The 18,774-nt window shown below is 45.0% G+C and overlaps 1 protein-coding gene across 2 annotated transcripts in view; it reads right to left on the reverse strand.

Annotated features, from left to right (window-relative positions):
• The window catches only part of BICDL1 (BICD family like cargo adaptor 1), a 62,461-nt gene that overhangs the window by 26,762 nt on the left and 16,925 nt on the right, over positions 1-18,774 (reverse strand). For both annotated transcript variants that reach the window (XR_009631974.2, XM_060785404.2), the window contains exons 2-3: positions 18,209-18,424; positions 739-855 (exon numbers count right to left, since the gene is read on the reverse strand). Coding sequence is in view for 1 of the 2 variants with exons in the window: in XM_060785404.2 (XP_060641387.2) it covers positions 739-855; positions 18,209-18,424 (333 nt within the window). In the remaining variant the exon portion in view is untranslated. The remainder of the gene's footprint in view (positions 1-738; positions 856-18,208; positions 18,425-18,774) is intronic.

An 18,774-nucleotide genomic window follows, 5' to 3' on the forward strand; every position in this document is an offset into this window, starting at 1 on the left:
ACAGAAGCTTCCCTTCCTTTGTCAATATCATCCCCATCCTGTTGCTGGTGTCTTTGCTTACTGGAAATACTCCAGAATTGTCTACATGGGTGGCCAAGATAGCGACACATTTACTTTCACAACCTTGGTTTCATGCACAAAAGTATTACATAGATATAGATAGATATGAGTTTTCCAGAATCTGAAAAAAAAATCCAAAACATTTCTGCTCCCAAGCATTTTGGATATGGGACGCTCCACCTATCATTTCAGCCCGTCCAAAATGCACCACACGTAGAAAAAAAGGCAATGTTGGCATGTTAAGGGGAAAGGTTCACTCAAATCTAATCCTCTTTCCATAATCCTACATCCAGGGCAGCATTCAAACATGCAGAGTCCCTGCCTGATGTGGACTCTCCCTGGAAGAGTATTAGCATTCAGTGTCACAATGTACAGTAGTTTGATCCCACTGTGACTCCCATGGCTCCGTCTCACAGAATGCTGGGATTTACAGTTTCATCAAATATTTGGAATTCTCTCCCAGAGAGCTCTAAAGGGTTAGAAAGCACTTCACCAAAATACAGATCCTGGATTCCATAGCAAGGACTCGTGGCAGTCCAAATGGGATCAGACAGCTATAATTGTGCAGTGTAGACATTATCGAGTCATTGCCCCTTCGTTGCAATAAGGTATTGAGTCATTGCCCCTTCGTTGCAATAATAGCCGTCTCGTTCTGGATCTTTTTCAAAGTGGACTCACCTCGGCCTGGAGACTCTCCAGTCGGACTATATGCTGGCTGGTCGATGACTTCTTCTCCCTGAAGTCCTCTTGGAGGACGTGAACCTGCATAGAGAGCTGTTTTTCCACCTCTGAGGCCTACAAAACAGGAAAACATCACAGAATTGATGTAGCAAAGAAGAAACCGAGCTCCAGGTAGGATTTACAGATCTCAAGGGAGTCTTGGCGAAAGGGGAGAAATCTCAGGGAAAGAGAGCTGCCTCGAAAGGTGTGTGTATAGAGGGGACACAAAAAAATATTTTTGAGAGGTACATCCCTGCTTTAGAAATAGAAAATAGTAACAATATTTGATATTTGTATTTTATACTAGCTTGGCCATCCTGCATTGCCTGGGTAATTAGAAGAAGTTGTTTTTACAAAATGTAAAAAGTTGTGCGTGAACTACAACTCACATCATGCCAGGTTAACCCCCTGAAACTCCATCAGTGCTTAAAGTTTGTCATGTTGGGCAAGTTTGCTCTCTAGATGCATCATCGATGGGGTTTAGTGTGCTCTCTGGCTGCAGGATGAATTACATTTCTCACCATAGACTCATAGATCTCATAGAGTTGGATGACGCTTCATGGGTCATCCAGTCCAACTCCCTGCCAAGAAGCAGGAAAATCACATTCAAAGCATCATGATGAGTCGGTCCCATCAAATCCCTCCAGTATGCTCAGTTGGTCATGGGGGTTCTGTGTGCCAAGTTAGGTCCAAGTCCATCATCGGTGGGGTGCAGTTTGATTGCCTGTGAACTATACATCCCAGTACCTACAACTAACAAATGTCAAGGCCAATTCCTCCCCCCCCCCCCCCGCCCCGCCCCAAACCCACCAAATTTTGGCATATCGGGTATGCGTGCCAAATTTGGTACAGATCCATCGTTGTTTGCGTTCACAATGCTCTCTGGATGTAGGTGAACTATAATTCCTATAACTCAAGGTGAATTTTTCCCAAAGCCCTCCTATATTTTCTGTTGGTCATGGGGGTTCTGTGTGCCAAGTTAGGTCCAGAGTGCTCTTTGATTGCAGTGGAACTATAAATCCCAGTACTTACAATGGTTGTAAACCAAGGTGAATTCCCCATAAACCTCTCCAGTATTTTTCTTTGGTCATAAAGGTTCTGTGCGCCAAATGCAGTCCACGCCCATTGTCAGTGGGGGTCACAGTGCTCTGACTTGATGCAGGGTGAGCTACGATTTCCATCATGTGGAGTAAATCCCACAAACCCCTCCAGTATGTTTAGTTGCAGATTAGTTCTGCTCTGTTTGTTGTGCAGACAGAGTTGAAAAGAATAGGAAAGGGTTAAGGAAGATGCAGTGGGCGGGATCATGCAAATTCCACACCAATAGTGAGAGTAAGATACACTAGGATGTCTGTGGTGGAGGAAACACGTAAAATCTAGGATGAAAATGTCGCCGAGTGAAAACATTCCTTGGGTGGTGGGCAGTATGGTGTTTGGGGAGGACATTGGCAGTGGTTGGATTCATGGCGCTCACTATAACCTGAAATGTCATTGGAGGGAGGGCTTTTGTTGGCTCCGCTGCACTGTGGGTTAAAGCTGTTTGTGGAAGTGTCTATGAAAGTAGGCACCCCAGCCACACACATACATACATATTTTCACCTTTATTATGTGTATAGATTGTATTGCTTTTAGTGTTGTTAGTCACTTTAAATATCTTTTTAGAGAGACAAAGTGGAGAATAATAATAATAATAATAATAATGCAAAATTGCTCAGGCAAGTTAGTGTTAGTAGTACCTTCCTGGGTTGAATAACCTGGGTTTAATACCTTCCTGGGTTGAATAACATTCATTTATGTCCCATCCTCTTCCCAATAATGGGACTCAAAGCAACTCATAAATGATGAAAAACTGTACCGATTCAATGCCATACAAAAACACAAAGTGTGTCTTATGTGCCGTTTAAAGGAAACCACACACTTAATCTTGACAGTTCAAACAGTTGGATTTCATTTTGAAAATGATATGCACAAAACTAAAGTGCCATCAAGGTCTGGGTTTCTCTGCACCCCACATTGTAATACGCACACAGCTCATCAACAACTGAACAGCCAATACACACATAGGAAAAATATATTCTTTCCCATGGGTCTCCAACTAATAGAGACCCCACTCCCCCAAAATGGAAGTTCTAGGAATTAGATTTCAAGGATGTCTAACTGGGATGCTTGAACAGGGATCATGGGAGTCCCTTTTACACCAGATCTGTTTCTTTGTCAGAAGCAAAAACCTTAGACCAGAAACTGGTTCCAGCAATTTGCCAAACGCTTTAGGATATTCCCATAGGAAATCATTATCGTTCAGCTTTGCAACGGGTAAAAATAGGTCTCGGTTTTTGCGCCAACGGCCTCAACTGAAAACAAGAGACGGTAAATCAAGAAGGAGGCCCCAGCAAACAAAACCTTTAGAGGGGTGCTGTGAGTTTTCTGGGCTGTACAGCCATGTTCCAGAAGCATTCTCTCCTGATGTTTCACCTGCATCTATGGCAGGCATCCTCAGGGGTTGTGAGGTCTGTTGGAAACTAGGAAAGTGGGGTTACTATATCTGTGGAATGGGTTGTTGTCGGTTTTTCGGGCTGTATGGCCATGTTCTAGAAGCATTCTCTCCTGATGTTTTGCCTGCATCTATGGCAAGCATCCTCAGAGGTTGTGTGGTCACAACCTCTAAGGATGCTTGCTATAGATGCAGGCGAAACGTCAGGAGAGAATGCTTCTAGAACATGGCCATATAGCCTGAAAAACCTACAACAACCCAGTGATTCCCGCCATGAATGCCTTCGACAATATATCTGTGGAATGTCCAGGCAAGTGTGAATGCTGCAATTGATCACCTTGATTAGCAGTCTTGCAGCTTCAAGGCTTGGCTGCTTTCTGCCCTGGGGAATCCTTTGATTAGATCAGGACAGTAAAGAAAGAACAACACTCAAAAACAGGGGAATTCCAGGCAAGAAACAATCAGGGCCAGCTAATCACCTCCCAACAAAGGATTCCTCCAGACAGGAAGCAGCCATGCCTCGAAGCTGCAAGGTGATTCAATGCTAATCAAGGTGGCCAATGGCAACATTCACACTTGCCTCAAACAGACAAGCGTTCTTTCTCCCACCCTGGACATGTGTGTGTGTGTGTATACACACACACACACACACACCACTTGCCTAGTTTCCAACAAACTTCACAACCTCTGAGGATGCCTATCATAGATGTGGGCAAAATGTCAGGAGAGCCCGGAAAACACACAGCAACTCAGTGATTCCAGCCATGAAATCTTTTGACAACACATTAAATCCTTTAGAAGTGTGCCCTGCCGCTTACAGGGGGGGATAATCAAAAACCATATAAGAGCAATAACCGTTGGTTTGAATGCAATGCCCACTATAGAGTGGTGCCTTCTAGATGTGTTGGATTACAACACACAATTGGGGACAGTGACTGCTAATGACTTTGCATATCTGGGATGCCAGTTAGGGGATGGCTCTCTTCTGTGGTGCTAGCTGGAAGTGAGAATATCAGGGCAAACTAAAGTCATTTTGCTGCTGGATGGGGAGCGGTATTTTGCACCAGGCCTCACCTACATTAAGGTGCATGGCATCAAAAAGCCAGTCAAGTAATTTTGGTAGAGGAAGCCAACTGTCCTGTTCTATGGTCCCTGCAATGTGTCCCAATTCCGGCCCTGCTTGGCTGCCGCAATTCTGGATCCAGCTGCAGTCCTTAACCAACCGCCCTATAGAGACCATTCTAGTAATGGAATTTGAAGATTAGCAGTCTGGTCAACGACCCTTTACAGGATGGTGACAATATGGCATAGTGCCCAGAGCTGATCATGCATTCCTCTCTTGTCCACCCAGGCCATTGTGAGCTCTTCTATGCACTCTTTCTCCATGTCCTCTCCCACTCTGCAGAGATCGCCATTTGTTTGAAGCAACCCCCTCCTGCAAGACATGTTGGCTTCCTTAGGGGAAGAGTAGTTCTACCGTTTTCACCGAGAACTACTCATAGAATCATAGAATCAAAGAGTTGGAAGAGACCTCATGGGCCATCCAGTCCAACCCCCTGCCAAGAAGCAGGAATATTGCATTCAAATCACCCCTGACTCTCCTCTTCTGAAATGAAAAAAAAAATCATTGTGGCAAATGGGACAAGGAGGTATATGCATGTGTGGCTTGAGTGTTGACACCTTGAACTCTTTGAGACATGGGGTGCTTGAACAGAGATAATGGGAATTCTAGTCCATCACATTAAGTTGGGGAAGGGAAAGTATATTCTCATAGTTCATGTGTGTTTAGAGGGAAGGAGGAAAACTACAGCATAGATCTGACACTTCCCTCTACTCAACTATCCAACAGAAATAGATGGTTACTTATGTTTAAAAATGGCTTAATGACCGTTATAGGGCCTTCTTAGTAGCTGTTCCCCTTGCGCTTTGCTACTCTGCTGCTGAGTATGCATGCCCAGTGTGGAACACATCTCACCACACTAAAACAGTGGATCTAGCGCTTAATGAGACATGCTGCATTATCACAGGATGTCTGCACCCTACACCCCTGGAGAAATTATACTGCTTAGCCAGTATTGCACCACCTAACATCCGCCGGGAAGCAGCAGCCAATCGTGAAAGGACCAAGGCAGTGACAACTCCGGCCCTGTTCGGATATCAGCTAGTTCAACAAGACAAAACTAGTTCAACAAGAATAGAACTAGTTTTCTAAGATCTACAGAGACACTCGCAGGAACATCTCAGCAAGCAAGAGTCTAAAAGTGGCAGGCTAAAACTCGGAATCTCAACCCATGGCTGATACCGAATGAGAGACTCTCTCCTGGGCACACAGAAGAGTGGATGACCTGGAAGGCGCTAAACAGACTGCGCTCTGGCACCAGGAGATGCAGAGCCAACCTTAAGAAATGGAGCCACAAAGTGGAGTCCATGACATGCAAGTGTGGAGAAGAGCAAACCACAGGCCACCTATTAAAATGCAACCTGAGCTCTGCCACATGCACAATGGAGGACCTCATTATAGCAACACCAGAGGCACTCCAAGTGGCCAGTTACTGTTCAAAAGACATTTAATATAATGCCAAGTTTTTAAACTTTGGGTTTTTTTTAAAAAAAATTCATTACAAGTGTACCCTTGGTTTGCCTCTGATTTGATAAATAAATACTAGCTGCCCTCAGGCTGTGGCTTTCTCTTTCAAGGGACACTTAGGGCACTTCCAGACAGCACTTAATCACGGGTTTTAGTGAGGAGCAAAAAATCCCGGGACTTCAGGAGAGGTCCACATACAGACCTGTTGGTTCCAGGTTTGCTGCCTCTGTTGTCCTGACTTGATGCTTTGTTCTGAGATTTAGAGGCTCCCAAGATGGCTGCCGGAGGACTTCTGCCAAAATCTGACAGTCATTTTTTTAAAAAAACTTGCAGGATGCGGATATGCGAATATTCGCATATCCACATATCTGCAAAAGTTCCATTTTATGTGCAGGCCAGAGAAACTGTGCCCTCCACATGTTTCATAAATTATCTGCCACACAAACAAAGTTTTTGGGGTAGGACTACTTCTGTCCAAGTCAGCACTGCACAATGAAACAGGAACACACATTTTCAAGCTAGGAACAGAACTTTGCAATTATTGTCACTTTTTATAGGCTGCCTGGCCATCTATCCAGATGGGTTTAATAGTGTACTAGTGGCATAGAACAACAGGGTAATGTTCCTGGATTATACATGGCTGTCCCTGATTGCTCTTCTTGTGAATCTATGTACGCGTGCAACATTGACTAAGGGGCCACAACTTTGTCCTGGCTGAGAAAATGTGCCCTCCACATGTTTTATCTGTCTCTACTTTTATCTGTGTCAAATGCCCCTATTTCAATTTTTGTGTGAATTCTGGTTCTGAGAGAAAGGCAGGATAGATATCAAATGAAGGTGCAGAAGCCATCAATTTGACAGCAGTAACAGAAGGACTCAATATACATGAAACACACGTTTAATTTGAGCTTGCCCTGAGTAAATGGGCAGCAGGAAAACCAAACGTCATTAAATAACATAGGAAGTTGTGGCTGGCATTCTATTGGTGACATGCAGATGCATAACTTGGGGTTGAGCTGATATATGTAATTCTGTGAAACTCGCAGAAAGAGGTAGCCAGTACTCCTGCAATGTAGAAGTGCATAACACCTCACTGGTACATTAAAGAGACTGCTGGGACCAAGGGAAGAAAAATTTGTCAATTAGATGGAGAATCCAGATCAGGCCTTTAAAAAAGTCTGCAAGGTGCTGAAACCTGCATCTTGCAGGACACCTTTAAAGCGGAAGCCCCTTAGGTTTACACTGGAGGTAAATGCTGCCCCTTTCTGCTGCCAGAACATGCCTGGGAACATGACCACGAAGCCAGAGCTTCATTGGCTGGAGAAACAGAGTAACCCCCATTACCTCCCATACTTATGCTGGGGGATTTCTCTTCTGCCAGAGTCATGTTCGGAGCCCAAGAACTGTTTGGAAGTCGTCCCTAAAGAGTTTTTTTCAAATCTATATAAATAAAAATGTAATGTTTGTTTGTGGATTAACATAACTCAAAAACCACTGGACAAATTGCCACCAAATTTGGCCACAAGACACCTACTAACCCACTAAAAAAAGATTTTGTCATTTGAGAGTTGTAGTTGCTGGGATTTATAGTTTACTTACAATCAAAGAACATTCTGAACTCCACCAATGATAGAATTGAACCAAACATGACACACAGGACTCCCATGACCAAAACAAAACAGTAGAAGGGTTTGGTGGACATTGACCTTGAGTTTGAGAGTTGTAGTTCATCTACATCCAGAGAGCACTGTGGACTCAAACAATGACGGATATGGACCAAACTTGGCATGAATATTCCTTATGCCCAAATAGGAACACAGATGGAGTTTGGGGGGAAATAGACCCTGACATTTGGGAGTTGCAGTTACTGGGATTTATAGTTCACCTACAATCAAAGTGCACGCTGAACCCCACCAAAGACAGAATTGGGGCAAACTTCCCACAAGGAACCCCCATACTTAAGGCGATCCAGTCCAACTGCATTCACCAGGGCAAGAAAACATCATCAAAGCCCTCTTGACAAAGAGCCATCCAGCCATAGAGATAGATATATATGATTCACACACACACATAGATATAGTATCATAGATGTGAAAGGGACCCCTACAGAAGGATAATTATATGTTGCATGTTCCAGGGTGGGCAAACCAGACACACTCCACATCAACACTGACAAAGAAACAGCAAGAAATACTGCTTACCCACAAGCAGAAAGAAATTACATATATGAGAAACCAACACTTTCTAATTACTTTATTTTCCAGATCACCAGACTGGGCCACAGCAACCCGTGGCAGGGAATGGATAGTTGTAGATAAAGGTGAACCAGTGTATTAATCCCTGCCAAATGGCATTGTGATGTAAAAAAATAAAAATTATTTATTTATGACATTTATATCCTGCCCTTCTCACCCTGAAGGGGACTCAGGGCGGCTTACATCATTGGCATTTTCCCATGTCCAAACAAAAAACAATTAAAAGCAATTAACAACAATTTAAAGCAACATTAACATAATACATGTAAACATTAGACGACTATTGTGCATAGATCCAAAGCCAGATAGTCAAATCTCTGCCTCTACCTTCCAAGGGCTTGAAACAATAACTCTCAACCTTCCTAATGCCGCGGCCACTTAACACAGTTCCTTATGTTGTGGTGACCCCCAACCATCACATTATTTTTGTCACTTCTTCATAAGTGTAATTTTGCTTCTGTTATGAATCGTAAAGTAAATATCTGACATACAGGATGTATTTTATTAACTGGACCAAATTTGGCACAAATACCTGATATACCCAAGTTTGAATACTGGTTGGGTTGGCGGGGGGGTGGGGGGGTGGGGGGGTTGATTTAGTCATTTGGAAGTTGTAGTTGCTAGGATTTATAGTTCACCTACTATCAAAGAGCATCCTGAACTCCACCAATGATGGAATTGAACCAAACTTGGCACACGGAACTCCCATGACCAACAGAAAATACTGCAAGGGTTTGGTGGGCATTGACTTTGAGTTTTGGAGTCGTAGTTCACCTACATCCAGAGAGCATTGTGGACTCAAACAATGATGGATCTGAACCAAACTTGGCACGAATACTCAATATGCACCAACATGAACACTGGTGAATTTTGGGGAAAATAGACCTTGACATTCAGGAGTTGTAGTTGCTGGGATTTATAGTTCACTTACAATCAAAGAGTATTCTGAACCTCACCAACCGCCAGGTTGAGAAACACTGGATTAATAGATGCTGATGGATCCCCTGTCCCAAAGAGATGGTTTCTTCATCTATGGCGATAAATTGGCCTTGAGAAATAGAACCTCAATCTAGGAGGCTGTTTCCTGTTGAGCAGGAGTGCTTCACTTCCAGGGGGGCTGAAAGAGATGGATCGTAGTGCTATCTAGGTGTTGTGTGAAGGGGTCCCAAGCTAGCTGAGTATATGCCCAGAGGTATCAAAGGGGAGCAGGAGCCCTGCTTTGGCTGCTGACTGATCCGCAGGTGGTGCTCCCCCTGCTGGCAGCACAGGCCTAAAAGGGCCAAGAGACGGACGACCTGGAGGATCGAGCGCGGTGCAGCTTAGCACGAGGGGCTCTGAAAGAGCGCTTCTGACCGCTGAAAAGTGGCTTATGCCCATGTGACCTCTATAGCTTGTTCACTGTATTGTGGGGAGGGGGGGGGCAGAGAGAGAGCGAGTGCTCTGTGGCATCATGAGATGGGTGGCCATCTGTTCCTTCCTTGCGTGGAACAGGAGCAAAAAAATTGCCGGCGGGCGTGTGGGCCTGCGCATACTCAGAGTTAATAGGATTACGGTCCTCATACAGGCCTGCTCCTAAGCCACCTACCATCTGTTCCCCGACACCTTTAAGGAAGATCTTGGTCTCAATTTCCTTGCAGTTTGGATACAGATGTACGTCTCTCTGAGGTGGGGGCAATGCTAGACTTATTTATCATATCCCTGCATCCGCCTTTCCTTGCAAGACCCATCTGCGCTCAGGAATTTTGTAACCAGGGAGATCCGTTTTCCTCCCCGCCCAATGGCCCTCTCATCTGCCATCCAACCAGCCATTTGCTTCCCCAATTCAGAATGTGGATTGTGTCTTTTTCAAGAAGCGCATTATGTAACTCATTGCGGAACCTGTCCAAAAGTAAGTCATTATCTTCAATGTTGTCCACCCCCAGGGTACTTATTCTGCTTTTTTTTTCAAATGAAAGGAGGGAAAGGGACCTTGAGATGAATACCCTTAAAATGTTCCCCAATTGTTTTTGGTTCCCCAGAAGTAACAACAAACATTGTCCCACCAATATAAATGTGATTAGTTATTATATTATTTGCCAATGGAATGACACTAGTCCTTTCTGCTATGAAAAGAAATGTGTTTGCGTTACTTGTGAACATGTTACTTCCACACTCTCACTCAGCTGATCGTTTTTAAGTCTCTGGGCATGTGGCTACATGGTTTTAGGCTATTTTTAGTTTCCTTTCAAAACCATTGGTGCTTATTGATTTGGCTTTCATTGCATTTTAACACCACAATGAGCTGCCTTTGACATTTTATTAGGCAGTTAAACACATTCAAAGAAATATTTCCCCACATGTTTTAAGCATCTAGGGCAGGTATGAGCAAACCCAGGGCTGGGGGCTGGATGCGGCCCATTGGGCTCTTTAATCAGGCCCTCCTCTCTCTCACCATCCTGTCCTTCCTTCTCTCTTTCCTTCCCCCTTCTCTCCCTCCCTCCCTTCCTTATCTCCCTCTTCCTCCCTCCCTCCTTCCTTCCCTTGCAACCTTTCGTCCTTCCTTGCTTCCCTCCATCTTTCCCCCCTTCTTCCCACTCTCTTTTGCCTGCCTGCTTGCCTTCCTTCCTTCCTTCCTTCCTTCCTTCCTTCCCTTTTGTCTTTCCTTCCTTCTTTCTTTCCTCCCTTCCCCCCTCCTCCCTTCCCTCCCTCCATTCTCTTCCTCCCTCCCTTCCTTTCTTCTCTTTTTCCTTCCTCTTTTTCTCCTGAGGGATGTTTACCTGGGATAAGTAGAGAGAGGGAACATGACAACCATGTTTCAAGATTTCAAAGGGTGTCCCACTGAGGAGGGTCAACTGACTTTCTGCTGCTCTAGAGACCATCACACTAGGGAAAAATCCACTTAAAATCTGGTTTCTACCTCCTGCAGAATTTTGGGGTTTGTAGTGTAGGGAGGAGCCTTTAACAGCCTCACTCAACTACAAACCCTAGAATTCTGCAGGAGGCAGAAACCGGATTTTAAGTGGATTTTTTCTCTAGTGTGATGAAGTAGTAGGGGCACAAGGGAGCAATAGGTTCAAATGGCAGGGAAAGAGATTTGACTGAAAATATTAGGAAGAACTTCCTGAGAGTAAGAGCTGTTGGAGAGTTGCGTAGGCTGCCTGGGCGTGTGGTGGAGTCTCTTTCTCTGGAGGCTTTTTCACAGAGGCTGTCTACCGGGAGTGCTTTGATTGTGCCTTCCTGCATAGAATCATAAAATCATAGGGTTGGAAGAGATCTCATGGGCCATCCAGTCCAACCCACTGCTAAGAAGCAGGAAAATCGCATTCAAAGCACTCCCGACAGATGGCCATCCAGCCTGTTTAAAAGCCTCCAAAGAAGAAGCCTCCACCACACTCACGGGCAGAGAGTTCCACTGCTGAACAGCTCTCACAGTCAGAAAGTTCTTCCTAATGTTCAGGTTGAATCTCCTTTCTTGTAGTTTGAAGCCATTATTCCACATCCTAGTGTCCAGGGCAGCAGAAAACAAGCTTGCGCCCTCCTCCCTATGACTTCCTCTCACATATTTATACATGACCACCATGCTTTTCAGCCTTCTCTTCTGAAGGACAAACGTGCCCAGCTCTTTAAGCTGCTCCTCATAGGGCTTGTTCTCTAGACTCTTGATCATTTTAGTCACCCTCATCTGGACACATTCCAGCTTGTCAACATCTTCCTTCAATTGTGGTGCCCAGAATTGGACACAGTGTTATCTAACCAAGGCAGATAGAAGGGTAGCATTTCCCTGGATCTAGACACTATACTATTGATGCAGGCCACAATCCCATTGGTTTTTTTTGTTGTTTTTTTGCCGCCCCATCACTTTGTTGGCTGTTGTTTAACTTGTTGTCTGCGAGGACTCCAAGATCTTTTTCACACATATTACGGTCGAGCCAGGCATCACCACGCATTCTGTATCTTTGCATTTCATTTTTTCTGCCTAAGTGGAGTATCTTGCATTTGTCCCTGTTGAACTTCATTTTGTTAGTTTTGGCCCATCTCTCTAATCTGTCAAGATCGTTTTGAATTCTGCTCCTGTCTTCTGGAGTATTGGCTCTCCCTCCTAATTTGGTGTCGTCTGCAAACTTGATGATCATGCCTTCTCACCCTTCATCTAAGTCATTGATAAAGATGTTGAACAGGACCGGGCCCAGGATGGAACCCTGCTTATGGCACTCCACCCCTCACTTCTTTCCAGGATGAAGAGGAAACATTGGTGAGAATCACCCTCTGGGTTCATCGGCTTAACCAATTACAGATACACCTAACCATAGTTTTGCCTAGCCCATATCTGACTAGTTTGTTTGCCAAAAGGTCATGGGGGACCTGTGGCAGAAGGTTGGACTGGATGGCCCTTGGGGGTCTCTTCCAGCTCTAGGATTCTTGGATTATATATCAGGAGTAGCCAATACGGGGTCTAATGAAGACATTTTTTCTCTCCCACCCACCATCTCATCCTGAGGAAAGCTAACTCTTTTGGGATCCAGATGTTTCCCACCTTTTCTTCACTTTTTGCCTCTGAAAGAGAAGAGGAAGGGGAGGAAAGGGCAGGGAGGGGACTTGGGGAGAACCCCCTTCCTCCCAGCCTGCCCACCCTGCTCCGGTCCTCCATGCAGCCCCCAAGTTAGAAAGTTTGCCCTTGCCCGATCTAGGGTGATATGTGTATGTATCAAACACACAAACAGGATGTTTAAACCTACGGATAAAAAGACACAGAGGGGTGTTCCGACTCTGCCTTTCCCTGTCTCCAGCCAGTGCTTGGCTCTAAGACATTCCTTCTCCCTGTTGGACTCCAGTATACATTACTTGGCAGATCCTCATGCTCTGCTCACATCCATTAGGATCTTGGCCAATGTCTTCTTCGAATTCATTTGAAAATGCTTCCCAAGGAAAGATAAATTAGTTCCAGTGAATATAAAAAGATGCAGCCCTGAAATTCCCATCCTTGTTTAACTATGACACATACATGTTTATATGGTTGTGAGTGGATTTCGACTGCAACATTGCCCAGTTCATACCTACAAGGACTTGGAGTGGTTATTGATGACAGTTAGGAAAGAAAATGCATCCAGAGATAACTTAAAGGTAAAGGGGTAAAGGTTTCCCCTTGACATTAAGTCTAGTCGTGTCCGACCCAGGAGGTGGTGCTCATCTCCATTTGTAAGTCAAGGTCATGTGGAGCACTGTTACCTTCCCGCCGAAGCAGAACCTATTGATCTACTCACATTTGTCATTTTTTTCAACTGCTAGGTTGGCAGAAGCTGGGGCTAACAAGGTAAGCTCATCCCATCTGCAGATTCGAACCGCCGAGCTTCTAATCAGCATGTTCTGCAGCTTAGTGGTTTAACCTGCTGTGCCACTGATGACTTACATAATATTAAAGTGTGCAATGAAGACATCAACATAGTTTAAAGGTTCTATACCTTGGCTCAGTCATGAAACAAAATGGAGACTGCAGCCAAGAAAAAGGGCTAGGACTTGGAAGGGCAGCTGTGAAGGAACAAGACAAGAGCCTCGAGTGTAAAGATGTATCACTGAATATGAAAGGCCGAAATCACCCACAGTATTTCCTCTTGCTGTGTGTGAAAGCCGGGTGGCAAAGAAGGCTGACAGGAAGGAAATCAATTCATTTGAAATTCCAGAGAGAATATATTTAAAGTGCCGGAGGAGAGTTCTGCCAAGGACTGCCAAAAAAAGGCAAAGGAACACGTCCGAGAGTAAATCAAGCTTGAATTCCCTCAGAAAGCAAAGATGACTCAACAGAGGCTATCTTATATTTGACAAACTGAGAGCATGACTCAGTGGAAAAAGTGATAATGCTCAGTAAAAGGGACGGCGGTAGGAAAAAAGGAAGACCAGTTAGGGATGGAAAGGCTCACTCAAGGAAGCCACTATCCTAATGAACAGACGTGTTAATACCACACTGTCTTGGAGGTCTCTTATTAACCATAAATTGCAACAACATATATAGAATACACAGATTGTAATAGAAATGTAGCCCATGGCAAGACAACAAGGCATTCCAGCTTTGTCTTCCCAACTTGATACTCTTCACATATTTTGGACTGCCACTCCTATTATTCTCAACTGTCATCCTGGATGGGGAGGAGAATGGGAGTTATCTAGAAGGCACTCAATTGGGAACGACTGGGGCAGCTGTAACAGAACCGAGTGCTACATCACACCATAAAGAAGTAACTGTATTCAGCCTGTTTTATGCAAAATCACCCACAGTGGACTAGAGTCCTCATGTGGGGACCCTCCAAATCAGGGTCCAAATCGCTTCCCCATGTCACTCCCCTACCTTTGGCATCAGGGGCACGGGTTGGGCAACCGTGTTCCAGTTGCTTGCCAAGCAAAAGCATACCACTTCAACCAACTCCTCACTGGCGCAGGGAAGCCTCATTGCTCTCTAATAACCTTCGACAGTGCATTAAAGCTATTTTTAAACAGGATTACTCAGAATATAAGCTGTTCAATGAACAGCCCATTATACTGTAAAGGCCTCTTGCGATTGTGGAGAACCTGGAAGATAATGGAATAGTCCAATCAAACCAAATCACCAGGTATGCCCACATTTGAAAAGCTTTTTGAATAGCCCTGATATTTCAGCTTTATTGTTATTTCAGTCTGAAAGACCACGCAATGATGATTCACTGCTATTCATTACTTGTTTATAAGACATTCTCTGCTCTTCAAAAGTGATAGGCACTAAGAGTGTTGGTTGACGTCACAACAAACCAAAGTTTATCATGACAAACCAAGGAAACTTTCAGCCTCGCACAGTCCTTTCTTCCCTCTCCTTCTTAATTAGGAGAAGTTTGGAAGCTTTCACTTCCATTCCGGTGACCTGCATCCTCCCATTGTAATTTGAGATCACACTTTCGAGGTGATATCCAAAGTGCTGAACCTATTTGGAAGATAGGCTTCAGCACCTTGGAGAGCTCTTTCAAAATACAGATGAATGTCTGGAGGTGATTTGCAGCCCCTGCCTGCCACTAGTACCAGGCGGAAAGAAGCCGAATTAGATGACTTATCTTTTGTAATGTGCTTGAATGGTTGCGTTTTATTTCTTCATTCAAAATTATTGTTGTTTTCAAGGACTGTGCTCTCTATCTTCCCTACCAACTGGCAGCAATTCTATTTTGGAAAAAAGGACATCAAGGTAACCCCCAAATGACCACTTTGGACGTCACCGCCGCATCTCCCCGGTTCTCCGCAGCTTCACCTAATGGGATTGCGGGGAGAAAACAACAACAAGCCAGGAACTACCATCTTGTTACTATGGCAACACCCGAGGACTGGGAGCGGGTGATGTACAGTCGCCTAGCAACTGGCAATGGCACTCCTGAAGCTGCGGTGGAAATTGCAAATCGGCAGCATCAGAGGAGATTGATCATCCCAAGGCAGAGGAGCACACCACCCAGACTGTTCTGGTACAAGAATAATGAGGGGAACCACGCACGTCATGCCTCACCTCTGGAGAAGGAGCAGGGAGGACACAAAGCAGAGCAGCAAGGACCCAAGCTCTGCCGTTGGGCCAACCAAGGCAGCTACCTTGGGTAGCACATTTTCAGGGTTCACAAACAAGCATACTGGAAGTCATTGCATTTCCGAACAGCTGCCGTTTTCCTGCCAAGAAGGCAAAGAAGTGTCTATGAGGTTTTCTGCCTGAGATGCCCCAAAAACAGGACTGGTCTCAGGCATCACTTACTGCTCTACAAAAAAAGAAAAAGGTTCTTGCTCCATCTGATCAAACTCTGGCCAAGGAGAGGAACGTTTCCAGGCCAGCATTTCTAGAGCAGGTTAACACCAGAGCATTGTGTAAAATAAAGCTGCCATCTTCAGCTGTTATATCGCCCAGTGGTGAGAGCACCCATAAGGGAGACCCAAGGCTCAATCCCTGGAAACACCAAGGATCTGGTTCCTGATCGCTTCCTATCCCAAATAGGCAGGCAACTTGTGGCCCTCTCGATCTCTTCACTGCACCTCTCATCGGTACCTCCCAACATAGCTGATGGGGAAGGGTGACGGGAGTCAGAGTCCAACAACACATTATCAATTCCTGAGTTTAAAAAGCAAGAATATCTGGTATTTGTACTAGTAGTGTGCAAAAGCCTAAGGCTGTGCTTTGGGATATAAAACAAGAGTAACTTGTAACAGGATTGCTCAGGCAGCCACTTTGGAAAGAAAGAGGCAGGAAGTGAGCTCAGAGAGACAAGAAAGTAAAGCCTAAGGGTCTCCATCTTAAGCTAGAACTAGTCATCAGAAGCAACAAAAACACCAAAAGCTTTAAGCAGAGATACCCTGGAATTTAGGGACTGAATGTAGGAAAATCTTGAAAAAAACAAAACCAAATGAGCCAACTGAGAAATACAAGATTCTGAATATAAATTAATTTTGGAACTCAAGCTTGCAGCCATAGAAGCCAACTGAGGACAGAGCAGGAAAGTGGAAGGAGGAAACAGAAACCAGGACATTTGAAAAGCAGCTGGAAATGGGATGGAGGAGGGTTGCCTGTTAGGGCCAAACTGGCAGGACTGTGTGGGAGGTATGCACTGGGAAGCCTTTTGTTACCAAATCAATACAGCATGCTCCAACTATTTGCAGATTGGGAAGCAGCCCCTCTACACACTTCTTTTCTCGTTTTAGAAATGAAACCAAAGCTAAAACTGGATTATCACAGGGTGAGGATAGAAAAGGCACACATATGCACGGTTTTGTGTCTTCCTCTTCCTATTTCCCTGCTCCTCACCTTCTGCCTCCTACTAAGAATTTGCAGGAATTCTCCCAGAAGCAACACACTGCTTGCCCCTATACAACTGCAATTTTCAAATTCTTTTGACAATACTTTTCTCAAGCTTTATACCCTTCCGTTATCAGTCCTGCATTTAGGTCAGGGAAGTTCATGACAAATATGAAAAAACAAAGCAGTGAGTCACAGAGCATAGCACTAGTTGTGACACCGTGTTCCGAGTCATTGCAACAAATCCCTTTTCAAGGCATGACAGTCAGGACGCACACATCACAAAGTAACTTTCCAAGCTCTGTCCCAGGCTGCTATCCCAGCTCCTTGGGAAAGCAAGAAACAAACAAGATACAAGAGAACTACATCTTTGCTGAGAATCTTGAAAAGAAATGCCTGCCGGGGCAACCAATGCCAGGTATAATTTAGTCAAATCCTCAGATGTGGTCTAAAGGGCCTGATTCTGATTGTCTTCATTAGAGGAGATTTTTGAAGCAGTTGCTCACAAATCAATCAACATATAAAAGTAAAGGTTTTCCCCTGACACTAAATCCAGTTGTGCCAGACTCTGGGGGTTGGTGCTCATCTTCATTTCTAAGCCGAAGAGCCGGTGTTGTCCGTAGACACCTTCAAGGTCATGTGGCCAGCATGACTGCATGGAGTGCCATTATCTTCCTGTCGGAGTGGTACCTATTGATCTACTCACATTTGCATTTTTTCGAACTGCTAGATTGGCAGAAGCTGGGACTAACAACGTAAGCTCATCCCACTCCCTGGATTTGAACTAGCGACCTTTCGGTCAGCAAGTTGAGCAGCTCAGCGGTTTAACCCACTGTGCCACCGGGGGTCCAATCAACATTTAGGCAAATCCAAATGGATATACTTCATGAGTGAGCAAAGTCAGCCCCCAAATCCCTCCAACCCCCTATTTAAAAAGTTGACATGATTGAGGGGCATTTTTGCCCTCAAAACCATAGAGAAAGCCCACAGAGCCCCTATTTTTACAATCTTTCTCAAAATAGCAACTGGAAGTGATGAGACAACACTTCTGGTCACCATATTGGGAAGGGCTTGAGATGAAAAATAGAGGTATCAGGGAGTACTGGTGTAGAGGCTGAGGGGAAAATGTGCCTCTTGCCTACCCTTGATCTCCGAGTTGGGATTCACAATAGGATTTGAGTCCAGATTTCTATCATCTCATCATGAGGGCCTGACAGAGATCAACACAAGCGAAATTCCCACAGCAGTAGCTCAGCCAAAGAAGTGGTTTCAGATAAAGGGATGCAGGGGGAAAAACTGGGAAGAGCTGCCTCAACAGCCACCTCGCCACTCACCCTGTTGAGCTGATCCAGGAGTCTTTGGTTCTGTTCCGATAGTTCCTGGACTGCCCGGGTCTTCTCACGGTCGGCTTCTCGGAGGTGGACCTGCTGCTTCTCCAGTTCGCCCTGGAGCTGCTTCACATCACTCTCCAGCTCCGAGACCCTTCCTTCCCATTCCCCTTCTTTGTTCTCAAACCGCCGCCGCAGTTCATGCTTCTCTTGCTCCAGGTGCTATGGGGCAAAGGGGCGGGGAGGGAGACAAGGAAGGCCAAGAGAGGTCAATGCATTATTGGTCACATCTTTCATGCACATTTTTCACATCCTACTAGGAGGTTACACTTCCCAGCCAAACACACACATTAGTCCTCTGGGTCTGGGTGCAATCAATACGTGACACAAGGACAGCAGGAGAATTTCCCTTTCACGCTGGGGTTTTGTTTGCATCAACCCTTTTCTGCCCTGGGAGAATGTCCCCTAACCCCATCCTCTTGCTCTTCGGACTTCAAAACCAGTTCAGCAAGACTTCAGGCATCTCTTTGGAGATCTTTATCATGTCAAGTGGATGACTTCTTTGGTCATAT

This window comes from Anolis sagrei, chromosome X (assembly GCF_037176765.1).
Source record: "Anolis sagrei isolate rAnoSag1 chromosome X, rAnoSag1.mat, whole genome shotgun sequence".
In the NCBI taxonomy this organism is placed as follows: domain Eukaryota; kingdom Metazoa; phylum Chordata; class Lepidosauria; order Squamata; family Dactyloidae; genus Anolis; species Anolis sagrei.